The following is a 25,857-nucleotide window of genomic DNA, read 5'->3' on the forward strand; positions in this document are numbered from 1 at the left end:
TGCCCCTGCTCCTTTGGGGGGCTCATCTGCAGGGCGTGTCAGCCCCCTGCAAAGGCTCCTGTCTCTGGAAAGCGATATGGGTGGGTACCCAGCCCTAGCTAGGAGCCCTTGAGCTTGGAGGGTGGGGGCGCAGCTGCCTGAAGATGGCTTAGGGTCTGCTGGTTGGAAACTCCTTCTCTGCATCACTAACCCCTCGTGAGCGCCCTGGATACCATGCTCATTACAGCGAACACACTCAGCAGGCCACGGAGGGAGCCAATTTCCCATTTCCCCATGAGAGATCTCAGGAGGGCAGTAAAGCTCCTTCTGGAATTATTTCATTTTAAAAGCTTCTCACAAAGAGCAGGCACGCGGTCTTGCACGTTGCGCTTTCACCCTCCAGAGTGTTCCCATTGATCTCATTTTCTCCCCAGCTTCAGCTCCGTGATAGAGGTGAGAAGGTCTTAGTCCCGCCGTTTTATGGACAAAGATGCTCTCACTTTATTTGCTGACAAGGGGTTCTCACTTGAAAAATGAAGTTTGTTCCAGCAAAGTGCTGTAAGAGGCAGACAACGTTTCGCATCTCCCCTTCTAAGTTTTTTAGTTGGCTAAAAATTAAATTGACATTAGACAGTAACGGGAGAAAAACAAATTTCTTATGTACGGGAGCTCCTATAGAAACATGAGACTCCCTGGCAGTCAGGTCCTTGAGGCTTATAGATCAGAACCAAGCTAAGCAGAAGAGGGTGCAGGCGTCTGGGGCTTCAAAGGGGAGGACGAAGACATTTCACAGGAAGATGAAAGAGGACAAATGCTTGACTAATGAATGTTCCCCAGGCCATGCAGATAAGTCTTTCTGATATGGAAAGTTATCTCTGGTAATAGCTCTCTCTTCCTGGTTCAGCCCCTCTAGCTGAATTCTTTTAGGCAGTCTAGGGGGAGATAAAAAGCTCTCTTGAGTCTCCTCATTGTCTTCAGTCTCAAAATAATCCACATGCCAGAGCAGTGTATTCTGGGGTGCTGTATTCTGCTGCTCTCCATCCCCAAAAGACCCAGCTTAGGCTCTTTGTCTTAGTGCAAAAGGATAAATGGTGTACAGTGGAGGCGGGCTGTGAAGACTGCCCCACATGCCAGGCCAGTCCTGATGTGTTCTCTGCCACCCACCCAGAGTCACTGCACTGCCTTGACAAATGTGGCAAGATTCCAAGGCATCCATTTCTGGGTGCAGGGGCAGACCCCTCGGTGGAGAGAGCTAAGCAGAGGGTGATGGTATAATGACTCAGATCACTTCCGGGGGACGGGGGGCTGGGAGCAGCAGGCTGACTGCATCCACCATTGTCCCCAAATGCCCAGAAAGCTCTCGCTCTTTCTCTGCCTCAGTGTGAGCACCAGTGGGCCTAACTGAAACTCTCCGGAGCTTGGGGAATATTTGGGGCTTGGCAAAACACAAAACACTCTCAGTCACGTAGCGCTTTTTTCTGCTTTCCATTTCACACGGCCTGTTTATTTGGAGTGCGATCGAATCCATATGTTTTACGTCCTTGATTGGCCTGGTCCTCTGGGGCATGATTTTCTTTAAGATGGTTTGGGGTGCCGGCGCCTGGGTGGCTCAGTCGTTAAGCGTCTGCCTTCGGCTCAGGTCATGATCCCTGGGTCCTGGGATGGAGCCCCGCATCAGGCTCCCTGCTCAGCGGAAATCAGCGGAAAGCCTGCTTCCCCCTCTTCCACTCCCCCTGCTTGTGTTCCCTCTCTCACTGTGTCTTTCTCTGCCAAATAAATAATATCTTAAAAAAAAAAAATGATGGTTTGGGGTGCCAAAGTTGTGGATCTTTCACCTTAGAAGGAGACACCACATCTTGCCCCAAGAGAGTCGAAACTCCTAAGGGAGCATGTTTGGCCTTTTGGTAAGGTCCTCCCAGGAGTGAGAAAACACACACTCTCCTCTTAGGGTCTACAGAGCAGAGACCAAAGTCATACTCTTCCCCTCGTGGTTTCCCATTAGAAATCAGCCATGGCTGTTTGGGGGCAGGCAGGGAAAAGGGCCTTCTGTCTCTCCCCGAGCTTCTCTCCCTGAGAAACAGTCTTTCAGCTCCTTTTGCCCTGATGGTATCTATTTCCCTTCCTATCAAAGTCGTGTCCTTAGGGAGGAGTGCAGGATTTGGCCCCCACTTGTTATTTCCTTTTCAGCACAAAACAGAGATAGGGCTTTTCTCTAAAGAGCGCATCCTAGCACTTTCTAAGGGGTAGCAAGAAAAGCATTGTGCTAAGACACCTGAAAATCACGAAGACACCAAAGAGCTGTGGTATTTTCTGGAGAGCCAGACCAAAGCCCAGGCTGACAGAGGCCATCCGGAAGGCAGGTATGTATCTGCTTTCTTTGGAAGAAATCCCAGCCTATATTCCGCGGCATCTGACACACCCAGGATCGTTGGGTGTGTCAACCCTATACCCAGACAATGTAAGTTCCCTTTACACTGCATGTGATTTTAGGAGTGAGGGGATGCTGTGTGCTACACTCATGTACTTACACACCTGCATACACCCCTACACACACACACTGTGTCCGATGCCTGGAAGTCTACAATGGGAATTGTATACCTTTAAGGACCAACTTTCAGCTATAAGATGAATAAGAGCTGAGGATCTTATGTAAACGTGGTGTTTGTAGCTGATAACATTGTATTATGTAATTGAAATTTGCTAAGAGGATAGAACCTAAGTTTGCTCACACACACAAAAAGATAAACATGAGAGCTTAATTAAACAGATGGTGGAAATACTTTCCCAATGCGTACGTATATCAAATAGCCACAATGTACGCTTTAAATATCTTGCAATTTTCGGGGTGCCTGTGTGGCTCAGTTGGTTAAGCGTCTGACTCTTGGTTTCAGCTCAGGTTGTGATCTCAGGGTTGTAAGATGGAGCCCCGCGTCAGGCTCCGCGCTCAGTAAGGGAGTCAGCTTGAGATTCTCTCTCTCCCTCTCCCTCTGCCCCTCCCCACCAAAATAGACAAAATCTTTTTATTTTTATTTATTTATTTATTTTTAAAGATTTTATTTATTTATTCGACAGAGATAGAGACAGCCAGCAAGAGAGGGAACACAAGCAGGGGGAGTGGGAGAGGAAGAAGCAGGCTCATAGCAGAGGAGCCTGATGTGGGGCTCGATCCCGTAACGCCGGGATCACACCCTGAGCCGAAGGCAGACGCTTAACCGCTGTGCCACCCAGGCGCCCCAGACAAAATCTTTTTTAAAAAAAATCTTACAATTTTATACGTCAATTATACCTCAGTAAAGCTGAAATTAAACAAAAATCAGAAAAGCCAAATAAGCAAACAACAAACCGTAGAATTGTATTTCTTTAGCCTAAGCCCTTTGTTCTTGTGAAATTGCTAAGGACCTTGGAGCCTCAGGTTCTGGGCATTTTGATGGGGAGAAGCTGGGAAAGAGGACCTGAGGATTTAGGGGGCTCCAGAGGGTGCTTTGCAGAAGCCCCACCAAGGGGGGTAGGGTTGCAGTAAGAGTGTCCAGAGCAGAGAGAAAATGAATTTGCTTTACGAATCAGTGAACAGCCTGCTAGCTCTGCATTTTGGGTTTCTTTTAAAACTAGAAGCGTTATCTTGTTTTTAACAAAATGTCATAAAGCCTTCAAAAAGTGATTGTACAGAGGTGCCTGGCTCACTTGGTAGAGCACGTGACTCGATCTGGGGATTGTGAGTTCGCGCCCCATGTTGGGCAGAGAGCCTACTAAAAAAATAAAAATATATACACACATAATTTAAAAAGAAGAAGTTACTGTACAGTTTATGATGGAGATGCCTGTTCCTCGGAACCTGAGGGAACTGTGCGTGGGCTCGGGGTGTGGGTACAGTTGTGTGTGTATGTTTGAACTGCATCTTCCCAAGAGAGTCCATAGCTTTCATCAGAACCATAAAGAGGTCCTGAGGAATTGGAGCGAGAAGGCCTTGCAATGTCGCCTGAACCGCTAAGCAGCCACAGTTGAGGGTCAGTGAAGTGCTCACCAGCCCGCTGGGACACGGGCACGGGGACAGGACCACTGGCTCTCACACCTGCCTGCCCACTCTAGGCCTCGGAGGGCCCTCCACCATCACGTGAGCACCATCCTTCAAAGGTCTTCGAGTCTCCTTTGGGTTTAAAACAGAAAAACTAAGGGGCACCTGGGGTGGCTCAGTCAGTCAAGTGTCTGACTTCGGCTGGGGTCGTGACCTTGGGGTCCTGGGATCGAGCCCCACGTCGGGCTCCCCACTCAGCGCGGAGTCTGCTTCTAACTCTCCCTTTGCCCCTTCCCCCTGCTTGTGCTCTCTCTCTCTCTCTCTCAAATAAATAGATATGGTCTTTAAAAGAAAAAGAAAAGCAAACATTTTTTTCTGACCCTAAAAGGAGAGACTTAGAACACACAGAAAAACACAGTGAAGAAAATACCAATCAGTCATAATCCTACTAATGAATTAACCACTGTAAACATTTTGAGGTGTTCCCTTCCAGACTTTCTCTCCTTCTTTTGTATTTTAAGAGAGAGCTGAGATCATAGTACGTCTATGAATAGAGCCCCTTTTCACTTAACATGACATCATAACCATCCCGCCCACCATTAAAAAGTCTTCATTAGCACCATGTTCAGCGGCTTCACAATCATTCCATTATATGGCTGTAGTACAGCTTCCTTACCCATTCTCCTATCATTGGGCATTTGCATTGTTCCTAGCTTTTTGCTTTAATAAATAATTCAGTGAGAAGTGTCTTTGGGCAACAAGCCGTGCTTACGTTTTAGATTCATTCTTTCTGGTAGATTCCTAGAAGTCTCCTCTGTGCTTTGTAGGTATCCCGAGTGACGAGGGTGCGGAGACCCTTCTGGGAGGTGTGGGTATTGGTAAAGAGCACGGGCTGTAAGGTGGGGCCAGGCCACACATCCACTGGGCGCCGCGGGCACAGCGGAGGCTTGAGAAATGAGAGCCAGTCTTTGTCTTTGAGGACTGGATCGTGCAGCATGGAGCCACGGCGTACGTAAATAGCCTAACATAAATAGCCTAACGGATCTCAGAACGGCGGGGGAGCCATGCCTGAGTTTCAGAAGGGGAGAGGGCTTCGTGTGTCTGTTCATGTTGCATTTTCTGGAGAAGGAGCTATCAACAGAATCTTTTCATCTCTAGAGCCGCAAAGAATTACCTATTTAGTGATGGTTTTGGGTGTGTGGATGGGGAGTCAAGTAATGTTCCCTTTTTTTTTTTCTTTTTTTTTACTCTTTTGTAGTTTTTTATGATAGAAAAATAAGGCAGGTGGGTGGCTCAGTCAGTTAAGCCTCAGACTTCCGGCTCAGGTCCTGATCTCGGGGTCCTGGGATCGAGCCCCACCTTGGGCTCTGCGCTCAGTGGGGAATGTGCTTGTCGCTCTGCCCTTCCCCATGGCTCATGCTCTCTCTCTCAAATAAATAAATAAAATTTTAAAAAAATAGGGAGTATAATAGAAAAATAAGAAACTTTTTCTCATGTGTCATTAAGATGACAGGAAGTGTACTAAGACGATGACAGGCAGGGTCCTGGTTCGGGGGGGACCTTGAGGTAGGGTATAGGAGAGGCCACAGCCCCTATCCAGCAGGTGTGAGGCAGATTTTGGCAGCATTAGTCACCTGTCCCTGCAGTGACCTACCAATCCGTTTACATATAAATCTGCTCCTGCCAGCATGTGCTGGTGTTACATGAGCCTAATGCCGACAGGATCGTGTTATCAGAACATTATGTTTCGCAAGCGCATGGCACATTTGGTAATACAAACCAATGTTTCCTCATCCCTCTTCCAGAGCCTTAGTCCTCAACTGGTTGCTAAGAGTTAAAGGAGCTTCTTACTGATCATTCATGGTCATCAGAAAAGCCAGCCAGCTCTGCCAATATGGAAAAGACAAGATGTGGTCATCGTGTGGCTTCCAGGCCTTTCATTGAGGGCCAGAATTAAATGTGTGTGTGGAAATTGACAGCCATCGATCGTATTTATTTCCTACAATCTGTTCTGACCACGTCTATTGTTTGGCTAGTTCTTCCACTGGGAAAATGAGAGCCACGGGCCAGCATCTCTGGACAGACACCCACAGTTGCAGGACCCCCACAGAACCCTTCTCAGCTCAGCTTGTTGTGAGATTTCATGGGTTCTGTCAAGTTGAATGTCCGCAGTCAGGACAACTGGGGTGGGAGTGCGTGTCTCGTTGCTCCCTTTCCCTGGGGTATCTCCCCTGTCTGTGGCTGGAATAGACAGGTCCCTACTAGAGGGTCAATGTGCAAAGCATGACCAGACAAGAGAGACCAACCACAGGCAGACATGTACCCTGACTCTGAAGCTCCCCAAGTCTTTGCACCTAGCAACCTTTAATCTGGCTTACTAACAAAATCCGTGTCATTCCATTATTATTGTTATTATTATTATTATTATTATTATTAAGTTCCAGTTGGTTGTCTCTACAGGTGCAGCTGAGTTGTTTTTCTTCCCTCTTTCTTGGCTTCTACAGAATAAATCCCTTTCTTGTTCCCTGTCACTCTTCTTTCCTTTGATCCTTTGTTTTCTCCAGACCCAGAATCACTTAGTCTCCCAAAGGGCTTGAATCTACCTGTAATTTATGCACCCAGTACAGTCATCACAATAAGCCTAATTGTTATTTGGCCCCAGCTGCATTGGCCCAAAGCACCAAACCCCACCATGAGCCAGATGGGGGTCTGCAAGGAAGCAGCCACTGCCCACCCCTCAGATGCAGGGAATACCCACTCTTTGGATCAAGAGCGGGAAAACAGTAAACAAACATATCTCTGACCACTGCCAGCCCCAATCCATAATGTAGAATAAACAAGCAGGATAACACTCAAAATATAATCCTTTGTTTGTGGTTGTAGGGGAGAGAATTAAAAGCTTAGACCTCTGGAGGATATTAAGAAATTCTTCCTCGTATTTAATCGGACTTGCCTTGGCTATGACTTAAGCTTACATATTCTGGTTCTATCAAGACAGAGACACTCTTCTCTTCCGTACATATTTCTAATAATACATTTTTAATACATTATGTTTTACATATAAAATAAAGTTATAAAACATACGGAAGATAATTTTATAAAACATTTTATATGTAAAAAGATATTGTATACTCCCATAGGACTTATATTTTATACTTAAATTTTAAATTTATCCGTATTTTACAAGACATATTTGTGTATAAAATGTTATGGACTTATAGACACGAACCATGAAATGAAACGTTTTATATTATATATGGGCAAGTATTTTAAAAACCTCTCCAAAATATAGGCTATTTAAGTACAGTAAAATGAGTCAATATTTAAATCCGTGATTTAATACGTAAGTCACTAGACTTACATATTAAAATAACTATATATAGATTATATTATACATATAATACAGACTACGTAACTTTTGCATAAGTAACCGGTGCCACGAGATATTTTCGGTTGCAAAGCGGACTCTCAGATAGGGTCTGGTCCGCTCCAAAGATTAGCGTCTCCGGCCCGCCGCGCCCCCTGTCGCTGCGCACGCCCGCGCCCTCACGGCTGTCTTTCCTCCCGCCCCGCAGGCATCGGCAAGAACGTCATCTGCGACCGCACGGCCACGCCGCTGGACGCCTTCCGCATGATGTCGGCGGCCCACTACTACCCCAAGCTCATGAGCATCATGGGCAACGTGCTGCGCTTCCTGCCGGCCTTCGTGCGCATGAAGCAGCTCATCGAGGAGGGCTACGTGGGTGAGCTGCTGGTGTGCGAGGTGCAGGTGCACAGCGGCAGCCTGCTGGGCAAGAAGTACAACTGGAGCTGCGACGACCTGATGGGCGGCGGCGGCCTGCACTCAGTCGGCACCTACATCATCGACCTGCTCACCTTCCTCACCGGCCAGAAGGCCGTCAAGGTCCACGGGCTGCTCAAGACCTTCGTGAAGCAGACCGACCACATCAAGGGCATCCGCCAGATCACCAGCGACGACTTCTGCACCTTCCAGATGGTGCTGGAGGGCGGCGTGTGCTGCACCGTCACCCTCAACTTCAACGTGCCCGGCGACTTCAAGCAGGACGTGACCGTGGTGGGCTCGGCCGGGCGCCTGCTGGCGGTGGGCACGGACCTGTACGGGCAGCGCAACAGCGCGCCGGAGCAGGAGCTGCTGCTGCAGGACGCCACGCCCGTCAGCAACTCCCTGCTGCCGGAGAAGGCCTTCAGCGACATCCCGGCGCCCTACCTGCGCGGCACCATCAAGATGATGCAGGCCGTGCGCCAGGCCTTCCAGGACCAGGACGACCGGCGCACGTGGGACGGGCGGCCGCTCACCATGGCCGCCACCTTCGATGACTGCCTGTACGCCCTGTGCGTGGTGGACACCATCAAGAGGTCCAGCCAGACTGGCGAGTGGCAGAACATCGCCATCATGACCGAGGAGCCTGAGCTGAGCCCCGCCTACCTGATCAGCGAGGCCATGCGCCGCAGCAGGATGTCCCTGTACTGTTAGCGCGGGACGGAGGACCGAGGGGGACGCCGGTCTAAAGCGTGGAGCCCAGAGAGAGGGGTTAGGCGTGGGGCAGAGGTGGCCTCCAGCAGTGCAGGGCGGGAAGGTGGAGGGGGGCAGTGTGAGGAGGCAGCATCTGAGGAGGGGAGCCCCAGCCCGGGGGAGGGGCGCAGACGGAGACTGTTGTCAGGCTGAGCTCATGGCCTGGGAGTGTTGGGGGGGGCTGCTATTCCTGACATCGTGCCTGCACAGATTTGCATAAAGGGGGAGGAGGCTTCGCAGCTTCTGTTGCCCCCTTACGGTGAGAAGCAGAGAGGGGGTGCTTTCCTCCTCACCCCATCCACCCCCTTCACCTTGGCCTCCTTGGCCAGCCCCGGGCCCCTGCCATCTAGTGACAAGCTCACTGGGTGGCAGCTTTCCTCCCCGCACCCGCTCCTGGCAGGAGTAGGCACATCCCCATCTGTCCCTGGAAGCCTGTTAGTCTGGGGAGAAGTAGGGGTGCAGTGGGCTAATGAGAACATTCAAATTCCAGGAAGCCACTTTAAATGTCTGGAGGAAAAAGTACGTGGTAGCAAAATGTCCAGCAATCTTGACTGATCGGTGTTCCTCATAGGAAGCAGGAGGGAGCGTCTTCCTAATTGGTTCATTGCCCCTCACCTGGCCTGAGATGGGGTAAGGGAGGGCCGGGAACAGCAAGTAAGCCAAAAAGAGAGCACCAGAGCTCACAGGGCACAGAGCCGGGGAGGCAGAGAATACAATAGCCCTTCGGGTTTGTCAACAATTAAAAAATTGCAAGGAGCCACCTTATACTACTCCTTGGGGTAGGGGTGGTACTGAGCGTAAGGGGATATGCTACCGAAGTGTCCTTTCCCGTGGCTCTCCAGCATGGTCAAAGGCACAGCAGGAGTGGGTCTGACCACAGGCTCACATGCTGGGGCCCCCTGTGTTGCGGTGGGGCTCTCCCAGCAGGAGGGAAGGCGAGCCAGCCCTGGACGGGCTTTGGGCTCCGACCCCCGTGTCTCCTGCCAAGCTGGTAAAGGACTTTTAGGGGATTCCCCCAGCTTTGTGGATTTAAAAGGGAAGCCTTCAGTTCCACGCAAATATAATCATCTTCCCTTAAAAAAAAAAAAAGTCAAGGCTCTTTTTCTTAGCCTTGAACTTTGCTTTCAAGATGCTGACACCTGCAAGATTTTGAATAGGTATTAAACAAAAGGACAACCAGGAACATAATTTTCAGTGTTTCTAAAATGGGGTTTTAGAGCCCTCAGGGGTGTATCTTCATGGAGGGCTGAGAAGGTTCATGTTGGAAAAAACCGTATTCTTTCTTTCCTTGGTCCCTTGTCTCTCTTGTCCTGTCTCTCTCTGCTTCCAGAGCTTTTACTAGAGATGGTAGACGCAGGCTTGGAGTGGGTAGTTCCAAAGTGAACAACTGAAGCTACACACACACACACACACACACACACACACACACACAAGGGTTGGTCAACACTCAGTACCACCAAATGTCACTGAAACGGTTCTTAAAAATTTAGACCTTTCTTGAACGAAACGCCAAGTCAAACGTTTTGAAGACGGGGGATTAGCTTTTCTTAATCCTTCATCCTCCGTTCGACATTTGTCAGGCTTGGGTGTGGAGACCAGTACTTGTCTCCATCTCCATGGCTTTTGTTCACAGGTCACAGAAGTCCAACAGTTGTCTCTGGCACACAGTGGAGGTGTAGACATCTTTTCAGGTGACTGGTGGTAGAACTGGAGGGGAATTTAAGGGGCTGTGAGGCCCCCCCCAGGCTCTGAGGAGGCAGAATCTGAAAATGAACAGAATAGTTCATTGTACCCTCCCTCCTCCTCCCAGGGTTGGTACACTGTGCCGCCCGGCTGTCTGTGGGTGCAGGGTAGGCGTGTCTAAACCCCACGGGAAAGTTGGTCATTTTCCAGCACAGAAGAGGAAGGATTGTCTTCCCGGAAAGAGTCGCCCTACTTCCTGGGGTCCCATTGCAACCTGGCTATTTTAGTCAGCTGACACTCTCTAGGATACATGATGGTCTCTGACATCATGCCTTCCTGGTGAGCATGCCGGCTTTTGCAGTTGTCAGTTCACAACTAGACATTTAGTACAATGAACGACTCCCAGTAATAGTTTGAGCAGAGGGCCGTGCGGTGGTCTGTGTGGGTTCAGGTTCTCCTCAATTGCCCTCTGGATAGATAACTTTTGTAGACACTGAGTGGAAAGAAGTTGTTGTTGTTTGTTTTTTTCTATCTAGCCTGAAAGGCTGTGATTAAGGACGAAGGGAAAGAAAACTAGATGACTCTATGGGTCTCATTTTTCTAAGTCGTTTATAATCTAAGTAGGGCTATTGCAGGGGTTTCAATTTTATGTTTCTGTACTTATCCAAAAGACTTGGGAAACTTTTTTTCTTCCAAAGGCCTCTGAGTTCTGTGATAAATATTCAGTGTCTAAAACAAAAAATTCTCATTTGAGGCTAGGGTGTATAGAAAGAAAAAAAAATATTCTTGAAAAGCATGAAAAATATTTTAGTACATCTACTCAAATTTTATGTACTGAAATGCATGTACTAGGTAGATGCAGGAAGGAGAGGAAGAAAAGACCTAGGTAGTTCATTTTTTAAATACAAAAATTATAGGAAATGAGTTCAAGGTGCTTCTTTTGTGCTCCTTTTCGCCCCTGTACTACCACTTGCAAAGCCTTGATTGGGAGCCGCAAGGGAAGCCAAGATCTCAAGCTTTGAGCAAAGCCTCCTGGGGCAAAGCCCAGCCCCTCCTATAGTGCGCTCAGGGGACTGGGTGCCATCAGGTGACTGTGACGCAGGACGAGCCCTGCACAGCAATCCAGCCCCTCTGTGCTCGGGTTACAGTGTTTCAAAGACCCGGTGTAAGGGAGGCACATTTTAGGGTCTTTACATTTAGTCCTGTTGCTTGATTTGTTCCTATCATTGTGTGGATGCCTCTGGTCCCAGCAATTTGGGCCCATGCTACGGGTTGAGAGAGGATGGAGGTCAGTGGTTCTTACCTGGTATTTGCAAGTGTTTGGAATGCTCTGGGCTTCGTTGGAAAGTTTGGATTCTCTTGAGTTTTCTTGAGTCCATGACCACTGTCAGCTCTTGTATGATTTGTCCTCTCAGTAGGAGAGACGGTGCAGGATACCGCACATGCTCCTTCCCTACCTGGTGGCAAGTGTCTGTGTGTCCAGTGTATCTGGAGTCTCTAGGGGACAGTCTTGGCTGACTCCAAGACAAGCTACTTCCAGACCCCTTCTCCATCGACAGAGAGCCATCCAGGTACTCTCTGTGCGCCAACACTTCTCGATCATCCACTGTGTGCAGGTTTTTTTCGGCAAATTTTCTCCTTGAATCCCCCCAAGGACCCTGTGGTTTTGGGTATTGTTCTTCTCATGACACACGTGAGAAAATCGAGGCTCTTACGGGAAGAGTAGCTTACCCAAAGTCACACAACCATTAAGCAGAAGGGGAGTCCCCTGAATCCAAAACTTCTCTTCTCCAAACCACATTGCCTCCTGAGAAGAAAGATTTGTGCCTCTGCTCCTTGTCGAGCACGGAGGGGGTTCCTGTCACGTCCTGTGAGCATCCCACGACTCCCGCTCAGTGTGACCTGCATGGGGGCTCTCCCCGACTGCTGTCCACACCGTCCTGTTGAACAGGATGCCACATTTGATGTCCGGCCAGAATGTTCCTTGTAGAGCTGCAAATAGAAGCAGTCGATTTTTCTTCCCCTTCCAAAATGGAAATGGCACTCAGCTTCTTTTAAAATCGACTTCCTCAGTTGATTGTGATTGGAGGTGATGCAGCCAACCCGAGAGTTGGGGATTTTCAAGACGTCACTAGCCCACTATTATAGGTGGCCTTGGATTTTGCTCTGGGGGGTGTGGCCTTCCTATTATTATAGGAAAATGTCTTCTCAGGGAGTGGGGCTTTTAGAGTTCGTTTGTTTGACTCCGATTTACCTGTGCATCGTATTCATACCTCTACTCTCAACTCTCTTCATCTTGTCTCCCAGCCCAGCTGTTGGATTTGAGCTGGGTCCTAAAGTAGGTCTCGGATGGCATTGCTTTTCTTCCGGTGGGACTGGAGGGGGTGGGGAATGTGTCAGCATGCTGGGGAGACATCCTGGGGAGAAAGTAGCTCTGGTGGCATCCGGAGGGACCCCAGAGCCCAGTGTCTTCACATCCTTTATTTTATATCCCAGAGAGGTTAAGTGATGGCAGAGGTCACACTGCTTCTTAGGGGTAGAACCAGGACTAGAAGTCCCATGTTGCAAGTCCCACCTTGTCACACACGGGTACCTTCAGAGCTTGCAGATGGGGACGGGGAGGCAGAGAGGCGAAGTGACCCGTCTGAGCTCCCGTGGCTAGTTGGTGGAGGAGTTGAGATTAGGACTCAGACCTGCAACCGACTGTATTTCCTGAGCTACTGTGGCTGAATCCATTTATTTTTTAGCAACTCAATTATGTCTCGAATGTACTCAGAAACTAGCTGTTTGAAATTTCCCATCGTGATTGTCATTGTGATCAGTTATCTGTAGTTTGTATGGTATCTGGCAAGGATGGGGGACACACGTCTCCATGTCCATCTTTGGTATTTCCTGAGGCCAGTTCTGCTAAGATTGTCCCCCTCCCCCACCGGCCATTCCTCTCTGAGATACAGTTCCAGGCCTTGACTGGTTTTTGACACCTGTTCCACCTGCTGCCTCCTTTCTTTGGCCATCAAAGCCCTGAAGTTTCCAGGGCAGAGGCCATGACATTGGGGAGCTCATTAAAAATAAACTGTCAGAGCCCCGCATTTCAGGTTTCTTTTGGGGACAGGGAGGAGGGCAATGACAGGAGAGCTGTGTGTGTCCTAACCAACGGCCCACATGCCCCACCTGGCCTGCCCCACCCTAGGCAGACAAGCAGGCTGATGGCAGCCCTCTGAGTCTCAGGGGACAACCCTGACTGAGTCAAGCTCCCAGGCCCTCCCACAGGAGCAGCGAAGGCCTCCCGTGATGCTGTCAGAGGCCATGGGCTCAGTGGTCTCTCAGAGCCTGGAGGTGAGGCAACTGTCGTATCTGAGTGACCACATCCGTTAGCCATGGAAGGCGGTGGCCTACTGACCTTTCTCTTCCCCATGTCAGAGTCCCTATTTGCTGGAGCCCTTGAGAGGGCCGCCGAAGCATCTAGCTCTCAGTCAGGCTACTGAAGTGTTGCACTACTGAATACTCTTGATTCTGTTGTACTCTTTCCTGTTTAAACCAGCAGCGAGTGGAGTAATAACAAGACCGTGTCGTATGCAATAGCTCCACGCTTAGTGCAGCATCAAAAGCTCGCCTGGGCCGGTTGGGCAAGGCCTAGAGAATAACCATAGCATCATGCTGTCTCTCTCACTCCCCTTCCCAGTCTCTGCTGTCCACTGCGGCCGTCACAAGGGCTAAGTGGTTGAATGAGCCCCGTGACTTCTCCTTACAAATGCCATGACTTACTTGTGACTCTAGTCTAATCCCACGTTAAGAAACAAAACAAAAGCAAATGGCCTGACCGGCTGCTTTGCTCCCCTCCTTCTCCTTCAGGCATCCAAACATATCTAAACATAGTTAGTATTGTGCCCTGTGCCTTGCCCAGGGGAGGGAGAAGTTTCTAGCAATCATGGCTTCCTGTTTGCTGCCTGGTGCTTTCACAGCACTACTTCTTCTTCGTGGGTTTTTTTTTTTTTAACCAAAATTACGTTTGTTTGGTTGTCATTGTCGCGTATGTATTTATTGTGCTTTACGACCATGAGTCTATGTATGTTTGTATATGTATAAAACCAAACTTATATATATAAAGTCAAGGCATGTATACTAGATATTTTAAAGAGTTATTTATCAAGGGGAAAAGATGTGTGTTATAAAGTAAACAGAGTCTATATTTTATATATAATGTAGATAGCAGAAAAATAGCTTATAAATTATAGAAGGTTTTGGTTTTCTTTTTTTTATTATTATTAAAGCAAAAAAAAAAAAAGAAAGAAAAGGAAAAAAGGACAGTGAATGCAACTGTTTTTAGTGTTTTTAAGGCCAAACCTACTGTGGGAGGTGACCTTCCCTACTGGGCCCTTGGGCCATAAGTCTGAGCTCCAGACCCAGGAGACAATGCCTGCTGTTACCTCTGCGATGCTCAGGGGACTGGGGTTAGCATCGCTCAGCCAGCTGGCACGTGCCACCTCGCACGTGGCCTTTTGCTGCCCTCTCCAATCTGCCTTGCTGGGAGAAAGAAGTGAAAGTAGCAAATAAAGATTGAAGAGAAGACACGATTCCAGCTGTTTCCCTGTTTATTAGACCCAGATGCTGTAGCTCGTGAGTTCGGTACCTGGCCAGTCTGTACGATCCAAAGCAAGAATGTGGATGGGAATGATGATACATCTGGGTGTGTGTGTGTGTGTGTGTGTGTGTGTGTGTGTGTGTGTGTGTGAGAAAGCTTAGTCCAGACAACAAGATGACAATATAGACTTCAGAATGGGGGAGCGAATTTTAGAATTCTCTATTATTTTAATACCTTAACCTAAACCCTCACACCAAGCTCTGAAAGACACTCTACCGAGCTCCCCTAATTGTTCACAAGAGCAGCTTTGCTGACTTCCCTGTCAGCAGCCTTTAAGGGCCATTGTCTTGGACCGAGCTCAGCCTAATTTCAGATTTGCATGATGTGAGATTCCTCATGGATGAGTTGGCCTTTCCATCCACTGCTGTCTTTCCACCTCTCTGCACATACGTAGTTCATCTGGTCCATGCTTTCCCATCACTTAAAAACGGTGAAGAATTAGACATAATGGTACAAAGCTACATTCTCGTTATTCACTCCTTCGTGAGCAGGTCCTGACAGCAATGAATTCCGAATGCAGTCTGTCTGTTCAGACAATAAAGGAAAGCCCTGCATCTATATAGATTATTACAGTGCACTTATAGCAATCTTACGACACTGTAGTCCATCTAGGAGCTGTTCCAAAGAAGGCAGTAAAGGTGAGTGCATTGTCAAAGCTAAAAGTGCCATCTGCCCAACCCAAATATAAGGTATGGTTGTGATGGGGTCTAGTCCTCTGAGTGCCAGAGTGCCCTGACAACTGGCCCTGATGGGAGACTGCACTCGTCTTAGCACTTCTGTACGTTTGCAAATCAGGAGCCATATGTGCCTTCCCAGATTTGGACTCCTGCTGTGCTGTTGGTTTTTTTCCATTCAAGCCCATTTCATGTTTTGTAAACCAGGGATTATACTGCCTCCTGCGAAATCACAGGATATGAGTAGCAGCGCTTTCAGAGTCTCTCCATTGCTGCTTTAAAAGAACAGACGAAATCGTATTGCAAGTCCTTCTGATTGTTTGCTGGTCAAAGGAAGAGAAACCTGCGTGTCCACCTGTGCCCATCTACCTCTCCCCGTGCCCGCCACCACACACAGATGCATACAACCATTTTCCAGTTTCTCTTCTCTCCTGCTGCTTTTATCTTGTGCGTTTTTAGCACATGTTGTGACAAGTCTGGGTGGTTCAGTCCGAAAAAATAAAATGACTGCAACAATTGTTATGAGAACAAAGGACACCAATATACAAAGTATGCAGACTTCTGTATAGAAATTGGGGGAAAAATCATTTCACCTCACTCTACATAGTGGGCTCCCGCTTTATTAACCCACACCTACCCTAATCTTGCCTAAGCAGAAAAGATCCCTCTGCCTGGATATTCCTACACAGGTGCACTTGGCAGCAGTGCACACACACACACACACACACACACACACACACACACACCTGCTGGAAGGCTGCCCAAGACAATGATGAAAAAGATGCCACTTCAGAGAGTTTGGGCCAAGTCACATTCAGACAGACAGCGTTACAGCCTACTTAGGCCAAAACCTCTACAAAAAAGCTGATACCGAATATTCAAAATCCTTTGCCTTGCTCATTCAAGTTCGGGCTTCCTCTGATTCCAATTTCAGCCTCTCCCTCTGCTGGCTAAATTTCTGAGAGAGAACTTGAACTACGACAGCTTGGTAGCATAGCCGGCCAACCACAGCTCTACAAGACGGGCTCGCCCTAAGTTGGTTATTGGACTTCCTCTAAAATGTCATCCTAATTATGGGAACACCTTCTTCTCCTGCTTAGACACAGGCTCTGATCGCCTCATATCAAGACAAACCCTCTCTCTTTAGCCACACATAAAAATGAAAGACTAAATTTTTAGGACCCCTTCTTGCGCAGTTCTAGATTGATTTACTTCTTGGTCAATGATCAGTACACTGATGGGGCTCAATCCCAGAACTGCAATCTGGATCAGAGATGTGTGCATGCCCCTTGGTCTCTGACCCTTTCATCCTTGGCCATCAGGAAGGAGGGACCCTAAAAGGGCCTTGTGTGGCTGCAGCTGATGTGGAGACCATGTCCACGGTCCACAAGGCTCTAGACAGTCCTCGGTCTTGAACTCCAAGTCACTAACACCCTTTGAGAGAGCACAGAGGGGTCTAAATTGGAAGTCAGACCAGGGCTGTTTGAGGCTGCCTTCGGAATCACTCCAGACTCCTCGGACTCCAGGACCAGAAACTCACGACAGCCATTGAGACAACAAGGGTTGGGGAGGGGCAAGACAAGAGCCCCCACTGTCCCTCTAAGCCTTCTGAGGTTGCTTGTCTGGGGCGCAGGAGCTAACAAGGGAGCCTGGAGAAGTCAGTCAGGCACTCCTCAATATGCCAGGCTGAGTCTGGACTGGACATTCAGGTTGCTGCCAGGAAATGGAAGAGAGAGCTGGTCTGGAAAGAACAGCTGTGTATCAATCTGGCTGTGAAATCCACTATATGGCTCGCTGAGGAAGCAAGTGGGAGGGAAGCGATGGGGAGAGAAAACAGGAGGAGCTGGAAGTAATGGGGGGCAACGGGGGAAATGGAGGGCAGAAGCAAAGTGGTAGTTCACGCCCAGGGTAGAAGCAGACGACGGGGAAAACAGATGAAAGACCAGAGCTATGCACTTAAGATATGGAAGGTTCTGGAGACAAGGAACTGCTATGTGAGGATCTGAAATATGGTTCCTCTGCGGCTGGCAGGCCTGATCTGGGCTCTGAGAACAGCTTGCGTGAGGAGGAGGGTAGCAGATGAGAAGAAATGAAACAGGAATTCTTACAGGAACCTTAAAAAGTCTGGCTGTTTCACTGCTAGAGCTGTTCAGAGCTATCAAACTGTTGGCGTTCGCTGGAGAATTTTCAGTACCAACCACTGCGTTAAATGAGCACCAGACCCCAAGGGTATCTTGGATCCCACCCTCCTTTCTTGTTGCTCTTCCTATTTGCAATTCTCCCAAGTCTGAAGTGTTCCAGGTTTCAAACATCTGCCATTTCACCCCATCTCCCATTTCTCTCCTGGGCCCCTGGGACACACCCTCCACTTTGGAATCTGACATTTAGCCTTTTATTTTTTTATTTTTTGCAAACACAGGTCTCTCACCCTTCCTCAGCTTCCAAGACCATGCCCAGCAGGCCATCACTACGATCCGAGGTAACCCCCCTCCACAATCTGTATTATCTCCCTGAAGTTATCCGAGCGTACCCACAAAACATATCTACCGTACACACTGCTCTGTGTCTGGCTCTTTCTCTTAAATGTATTTTTAACATCTTTCCACCTCAGTATAGAAGATTGACCTCATTCTTTTTAATGGCTTTATAAAAAGAAATCTACATTAAAATTCTAATTAAAAATTTTTAAAACTGGAGACAGAGAATGGTGATGGTTGTACAATCGCGTGAACACACCAAGTGCCTCAGAACTACATACTTAAACACGGTTACATTGGTAAATTTTATGTTTTGGATATTTTACTAAAATTTAAGAAAAAAAAATTTTTTTTTAAGTTCCCCCGGTAATGGAGCTGCAATGTCAGCTCCCTCCTCCGCCTCCCCCTTCTCTTCCCCGATCAGGTCAGCCAGCCTGACATTTTGGGGACACCTACTCTCATTTGCCTCTTGGCCACCTTTCAGAGCCCTTTCGTTCTGGAGAACCTCAAAGCAAAATGATGATCTATATTTCTTTATGGAAAACAATGATATCCTTCCTAGGGGTGGCTGTTAACAGAGAGCGTTAAGTGGCACGGTTTTCTGCTAAGCCCGTCGGAGTTGGCCTTACCACGGGCAGTCCTCGCGCTCCAGAGGATAGAATCCTTTTCAGCTCTGGAATGCCTTTCATCCTCAGTGTTGGAAGCTTTGCAGAAATTAGGCCAGGGCTTGTGAAACAATTCAAGCCCCATCACAAAGAACCCCAAAAGTCTGAGCCAAAGCCTACTTGTACTTTTCTTTAACCGGCCTGTTGGTGTCCTTGACCCAGCTGAAGGGCTAAGAAGAAGCCTTTTCACAAATGAAATAGGTTAAATCCCCTGAAATACCACACCGGGTGGTGTACCTGTAGGGTTTAACACACTTCCATTGACCCACAGACTCTGGAACGGTTCCGAGCGTAGGGACCAAAAGCTCCAGAGTACAGCATCGTGAGACCTTCAGCCCGAGGCAGACAGCCCCCCCCCCCCCACCAGAGCCTCAGTTCATCTAGGCCACGTAGAGAAGTCAAGGGTAAGTATTGCCTTGGCCACAGACTGCCTCAGGGTGCCAGCTTAGCCACTTGCCAAAGCGGCCTTAGTGACCTGGTGGTTACTGTGGTATCCCAATTCTTGTCTCTCCCGGCTAAGGAATCACTTAAAATCTCAGGTTGGTTTGTTTATTTGTTTGTTTGTTTGTTTTTAAGATTTTGTTTATTTGACAGAGAGAGAGCATGAGCAGGGGGACTTGTAGAGGGAGAGGGAGAAGCAGATGCCCCGCTGAGCAGGGATCCTGCTGCGGGGCTCAATCCCAGGACCCCGGGATCATGACCTGAGTCAAAGGCAGATGCTAAACCGATTGAGCCACCCAGGCGCCCCAAAAATCTCAGGTTTAAAAGTCTCAATATCTCCCAGATTTGAATAGCTTGGCATTGTGGGTTTGTCCAAATCCCACACAGGGAGGTGACTCTGTTGGCGATTAGAATTTCCCCAACGTTTTGTCACTCCCTAGAGTGTTAAGTTATGCCCTGCCACTGCATACATCAACATCTAATGGAAGGGATCTTTGGGTTGGTGAGGCATGGCTCTGAACGTACAGGTTCATTGGAGATTCTTTTCAATTTTCTCCTTCCTACATGTTAATTAATAGCTGCTTCTCTGGAATGGCTCATCATGTGATGTGGGAAGCAAAGGCAGAATAAAAATTAAATTTCCTTACTACCTACAGCCCATGGACAAGTCCTTGAAACAGGCAGAGTGACCTTCCTCTAGGGACCCAGCTGCCTCGATGTTTATACTTTGCTAAGGGCAAAAGGCAGCCCTAGCCCAACCCCCAGAAACCTGTAAGTCTGCTATAATATATAAAAGTTCCTTTGGAAACTTCCTTTATCTCTACCCCCAAGATATACGTTGGCAATCATCCCCCAAGCAACTGACCCACCAAAATACAACTGAAGGGTCTCATGACTAAGGTTTTATTAGACGGTAATAAACAACCTTTCCCCAACAACAGGTAGCCCCCCCAAGGTCCTGGAAACCTTGCTTCCAAAATTCCTTAGAGACTCATGCTCCCCCGAGCCCCCTCCCAACTTGAAACTGTATCATGGGCCATTCCTCATGACCCCAGTGCTGCTCTTTCTGCCCACTGGTCTGGTCCTGGTGCTTTCATAAAACCACCTTTTTGCACCAAAGACGTCTCAAGAATTCTTTCTTGGCCGTTGGCTTCGAATCCTAAAGTCTTTCCTACATCATGATGTAAGCCCTCTCTCCTGGCATTACCACCACCATCCATTCGGGAATTCGACTCCACAGCCCCCTCTATTGGAGTATGACCGACCTACACACCATTCCTCCCGCTGCGGACTAGCCTAGCTCAGGCCCAGTTCATCCCAAAGACACAGAACAGGGGAGCAGCAGAGACGGGTGGTTACATTCAGAGGACGATGGATCTGCCACACCCTTTGTGTTTTCATTTCACGGCCGCCTTTCCTCTGAGAGCAACATGTTCTCAGACCTCATTCTGTGACTGAAGTCTTCGCAATTACCCTATAAGGTGAGGGCAAGGAGTCCGGACAAGCCCCACGGAGGTCAAACGGGCCCCAGATCTCCAACCATGCTTCTTTTCTTGCTCTGGGTTTCTGGCTTGCCAGAAGGCATGATAATAGACTATTTGTAGCCTTTTTAGAGCTGTTTGCTGGAAATCCACTGGTTCTAGTAGGAGTTTCAAGAGCCTTTACTTGCAGCTAAGAGGGCAATGTGAGCCACTTCCAATTCCGGTTTTTATATTCTGGCTTGCTCGCTGGCACCTTCGTCGGGCTGCAGGACACCTGAGGAATAGCGCAACTACAGAGCTATGTGCTCTGTAATCCTTTTTACCCGGATTCTTAATCAAAACTACCCTCTGGCCCACCTGTGCACCCCAAGTCCTCTCCAGGGGGTACGACAGACGCTCAGGCTCCAGACAGGCAAGTGTGGTTTTGAAGAAAGTTGCCTGTAGGTCAGCAGTGGTCAAAGTGGCGTCCTTAGGTCCGCAGAAATACAAATCCTCTGTCCCACCCCAGACCTGAGCATCAGAAACACTGGGGGCTGGGCCCAGCAAGCCCTCCAGGTGAGTGTGAGTGCGGGCATGGCTCCAGGCAAGTCTCTGTCTTCCATCTGTCCACCATGAAGAGTCAGGGTTCTAGAACAGTGGCTCTCAGCTCACCTGGGAGCTTGCACAAACTAGGGAGGCCCTGGCTCTACCCCTAGAGGCTTAGATTTGACTCATTGGCCAGGGGGCGCAGTCACAGCTCTCCCCGTGATTCTAAGGGACAGCCAGGGTTCAAGAACCACGGGTGCTGTTCCCTTTGCAGATGTCAGCAGCCTGATGAGTAACCACCTGTTTCTTCCCCACCACCTCGTCCCAGCACAGAAGGAAAGTATTGCTTGTAATGCATCAGCCAGGAGACAACAGGATATAAGACAGAACCATGCCAAAGTGGGGAGCTTGGACTCTCACTCCCCACCCCTTACTGGCTACAGGGTTTCCGGAAAATTAATTCCTCTGATGTTCCACGCTTCAAGTGCCTCACTCCAGAACAGAAATCGCATTAATAATTCCTTCCTTTCTTCGAGTCGGGTGAGCCAGCTGATAGTCTCCTAGAGTCTTTTCTAGCAGAAAAATAAATCTCAGACTCTAAGGGCTTTTAAAAGGTCAGAACTGCTCTTCGGCTTTGAATTGCTAATATTGATCTGACTCTCCCTAGGATGGGCAAGTATATTGTGAGCTGGTCAATTTTGTGTTTTTCCAGTGTTGACAAATTTGAGTTGAGCCAAAAAGAAGTTGATACTCAAGCAAACAGATGCCCCAAAGGACACGACTACAGTGTTTGTATTCTTAATCTGCCCTAAGAGATCCCACTGGACACTCACCAGTCTATCTGGAGAACAGGTTGCTCTCACGTTCAGCCGGGTTCCCCCATATTCACGGGCATCTGAGTCCTTTTGCTACTAGCCAGCTACCTGCCTTTCTTCCTACCTCCTCCTTTAAGCTTTTTTTCCCCCTGGCTCCACAAAAAGTGTATGACAATCAGCCTGTGATTAATCTCCGAAAAGCTTCCCTGTGTGAAAAACAAGTAGAAGGGTCAGGATGGAGAAAGGGAATAAGTCAGGCGTTTCCTTAACCAGACATTTAATTTTTTAAATTTATTTATTTATTTATTTATTTATTTAGGTATGCTCACTTTCTTCTTCCCAGAAAACAAAATAGTTTGGTATCCCACCCCCCACCCCTACACCCTGCCTTCTAACACTTAGGTAATAAGATTAGAAGGCTGAGGGAAGATAGTAAATTGTTTCAAAGTGACATGTATCAATAGTACTGTGTAAATAGTCCAGGAAGCCTGCAATGTCTGGGAATTCCTTCAGAAAGAAAAAGAAAAGCTACAAATGGAAGCAACCTAGGACCTTCCCAGCTGTGGCCCGAGTTACCGCGGGGACAGCATGGGTCTGGATGTTGGGTTGCACACACTGGTGTCCCACCTGCAGTTCACATGCCCACTGCCCACCCCATTTCTATAATAGAGAACATCCCTCTCCTCGGGGAGATGCAGGAACGGGGCCTCCCACAGCCAGTGAGCTGCCCAGCTGCCAAAAGCCCAGCCCTTTCTCAGCTTGAATTGGGAAGCCTCAGGCAGCTGGCTACAAATGAGAGCCGTGCTTTGTCTCTGGTGTTCTGATGCAGACAGGTGCCTTTTATTCTCTTTCATGTTTTCGCCCCTTGCTGCTGCTGAGACTAGTACTCCAGGGGCCAGGTCTTTAGTCCCATCATACCACCTAGAAGTTCTCAGGGACACAGGTAAACATTCAAGGTGTGCAGACTGCACACACTAATTCTTGGACTGCCTACTGCCTTTATGATTGACGGGATGTTTGCGTGCTGTTCAAAGTGTTCCTTTGGGTCTTTGAATCATCTTGTTTCCAATTGGGAGGGTGTTTTAACTTTTATTATTAAACTCTGATGACAAAGAGTAGCCTCCAAGACAACTTCTTCAACCTTTTGGTTTTATAATATGTGCGTCATAAGACAGCTTTTCAAGGTTACTTAGGCAACAAGCGCGTTGTACAATTCCACTGTGAATAGAACCTGCCTTCCGGTGAAATAAACTGGTCTAGCTGGTATGATTGGAGGGTCCTGGGACTCATTGAGGCCCAAATTTCTCTCTTCTGTCCTATTGTTTATACCTGAAACTTCACCCTACTGATTAATGACGTACTCGTGCAAAAATACAAATATCCCTCAAAAAAGCAGCTTATTGATTTCTCCTGAACGATACTTGATGGATCAGATCCTTTTCAATACGGCACCCATTTAAAAAGGAGCAGGTTTAGGGAGGGCAGAGACGTGAGCATGGTTGCTCTGTCCACCCCCACCCCCCCTTTTTTTTTACAAAGTTTTGGGGGCGCTTGCCTTGCACTGATTGGCCCGTGTGGGACTGAGGGAAGACGGATAATCTCAGAGGGTAGGGGCAGGTGGGCCCTGCCGGCTGCTGATTGGTGACTAAGGGACTCCAGACGGCTGCCAAAGCACCAGCAGGGGGCGCACTCGGGGCTGCTAGGGCGGAAGCAGAACTTGTATAGAAGCGGGCATGGCATCGCAGGGAGGCATGGCATCGCAGGGAGGCGTGGCATCGCAGGAAGGCGTGGCATCGCGGGGAGGCGTGGCACTGCGGGGAGGCGTGGCACTGCGGGGAGGCGTGGCATCGCAGGGAAGGGGGGGGCCCAGGCTGCGCATAGGCGGCGAGAGTAACTCTATCGTGATTGGCGAGAAAAGATGAATTTAGAAGGGAGCAGAGGTAGGAGGGCAAGAGCTTTATCGATGGAAAGTTGGCAGAAACATAGAGCTCTGTTCAGCCAAGGAAGCGTGTCAAGTGTAACAGTGCCTTCATTTAATCCTTACAACCGTCCTCACTATTGCTAACCCTCTTACATAGCCCACGCTCATAAGCAACTTGCCAAGGGTAATGCAGATAGCAAATGAGAGATGTAGTAGCCAAACCAACATCTGCATAGAGGGCAGATTACACTGTGAAATGCCAGTGGTGTCTGGTGCACTCCTACCTTTATCTTATACCTTCACTCATCCAATCAGTATTAAAAATCTCCCATTGATTTGGCAATGAGAAGGGCCAGACACACAGAGTTCCATGCAGCATTTGAGAGACCACATCCAAGGAGAAAGCATTCCAGTGATCCAAAGCAAAGAGGGCTCCTTTCAATCTATAGCTTGCAAAACGTGCCTCTGTATTGTTTGATAAAAATAATCAGATCCTGGGGCTCCTGGGTGGCTCAGTTGGTTAAGCATCTGCCTTCGGCTCAGGTTATGATCCCAGGGTGCCGGGATCAAGCCCCACACTGGGCTCCCTGCTCAGTGGGGAGCCTGCTTCTCCCTTTCTCTCTGCGGCTTCCCCTGCTTGTTCTTTCTCTCTCTGTGTGTCTGTCAAATAAATAAAATCTTTAAAAAAAAAATCAGGTCCCTCTATCTTCCTATTGGACTTGCTTGATGAACCAATAGAACATTAAATTGAGCCCGGGTCTGCAATGCAATTTATTTTATAAAAAAAAGTAATGGTAAGTACTAGCATGTCGATTTCTGGAAATGTCCTAAGTTTTAAGTTAGCGTTCCTTTATGGCTACCTGTCACCCACCTGTTTAATATTAGACTTTAATTCTTCATATTGTGTTGAAATGCTACTCCAATCACATGCAGAAAAGTTCTCATGTACTCCCTTCCTGTTCCCTGCATCACACATACTGTCTTAGATCCTAGACAGATGTGAGCCTCCAAACATCTGTGCCGCATGACAGCTGGACTTCTCTCTTGTTCCTGCCGGTGCCAGGTATATAGGCTGGTACCCAGTATGATACCCCGGCAAAGAAAAAGAGCTTAATAAATGTCTGTGGGAAGAGGGAGAAAGGGTAAACTTACATTGAGTAAGCTGTCTCTGAGCTCAGGAAATTGTTTTAGGGTCCTCCTGGGAAGCACACATCAGGAGAATCCCATCTGGGAGAGTGTGAGGACATAGAGGAGGGGTGTGTTGAGAGAGTCCTTTGAGAGAGCAGAGTTGAGTTGCCTCTGATTTGAAATTTAGGGAAACTGGGTCAAGTGTAAGAGCTGAGAGATTAGATGGTGTTGCAGGCATTTTGAGGGTGGGGTGATGGCAAAATGGCTTGGATTGGTGGAGTAATGAAGAGAGTGAAGGCTTCACGGAGATGGAGAGAGGACTGGATTCGGAATAACTTAACAGGATTCTGTGGCTAAACGCATCAGAATTGGGGGATGGGAATGGATCTTGCTAAGCCTATTTTTCTTAGTTGACAAAGAGCTCCAGTCCCCTCTCTGAAGCTGTATTTTCTTACAGATGTGAAGTTGGCGCTTTTATGTATGTTCACATCTTTGTTCAAATTTTTTTTAAAGACGTATTTATTTTAGAGAGAGAAAGGGGGGAGGGGCAGAGGGAGAAGGAGAATCTCAAGTAGACTCCCCGCTGAACTAGAAGCCTCACTCGGATCTTGATTTCGAGACCCCAAGATCATGACCTGAGCAGAGATCGAGTCTTCGGCTTGACCGAGCCACCCAGGCGCCCCCTAATTGTTTGTTATGGCATTCAAAGCAGTGGTCTTGAGGGCATATTTTTCTGGAAGTCTATATTCATTTGAATATGTTTGATTGCATAGAACAGAGTCTAAAACAACAGAGGCTTAAGCAAGAAAAGGGTGTTTTTCTCTCCAGTAACAGCTAAAGCTGGAGTGGTGGGTGTTCTCTGCTAAATTGGCAGGGTCCT

The 25,857-nt window shown here is 48.2% G+C and overlaps 1 protein-coding gene across 2 annotated transcripts in view; it reads left to right on the forward strand.

Moving 5' to 3' along the window:
• GFOD1 (glucose-fructose oxidoreductase domain containing 1) overlaps nucleotides 1-14,782 on the forward strand; it is a 107,528-nt gene extending 92,746 nt beyond the window's left edge. For both annotated transcript variants that reach the window (XM_002917604.4, XM_034660315.1), the window contains one exon: nucleotides 7,567-14,782. In XM_002917604.4, the coding sequence (XP_002917650.1) occupies nucleotides 7,567-8,486 (920 nt within the window). In that variant the 3' untranslated portion in view covers nucleotides 8,487-14,782. The remainder of the gene's footprint in view (nucleotides 1-7,566) is intronic.
• Nucleotides 14,783-25,857: the final 11,075 nt, after the last annotated feature.

This window comes from Ailuropoda melanoleuca, chromosome 5 (genome assembly GCF_002007445.2).
Source record: "Ailuropoda melanoleuca isolate Jingjing chromosome 5, ASM200744v2, whole genome shotgun sequence".
NCBI classification, from domain to species: Eukaryota; Metazoa; Chordata; class Mammalia; order Carnivora; family Ursidae; genus Ailuropoda; species Ailuropoda melanoleuca.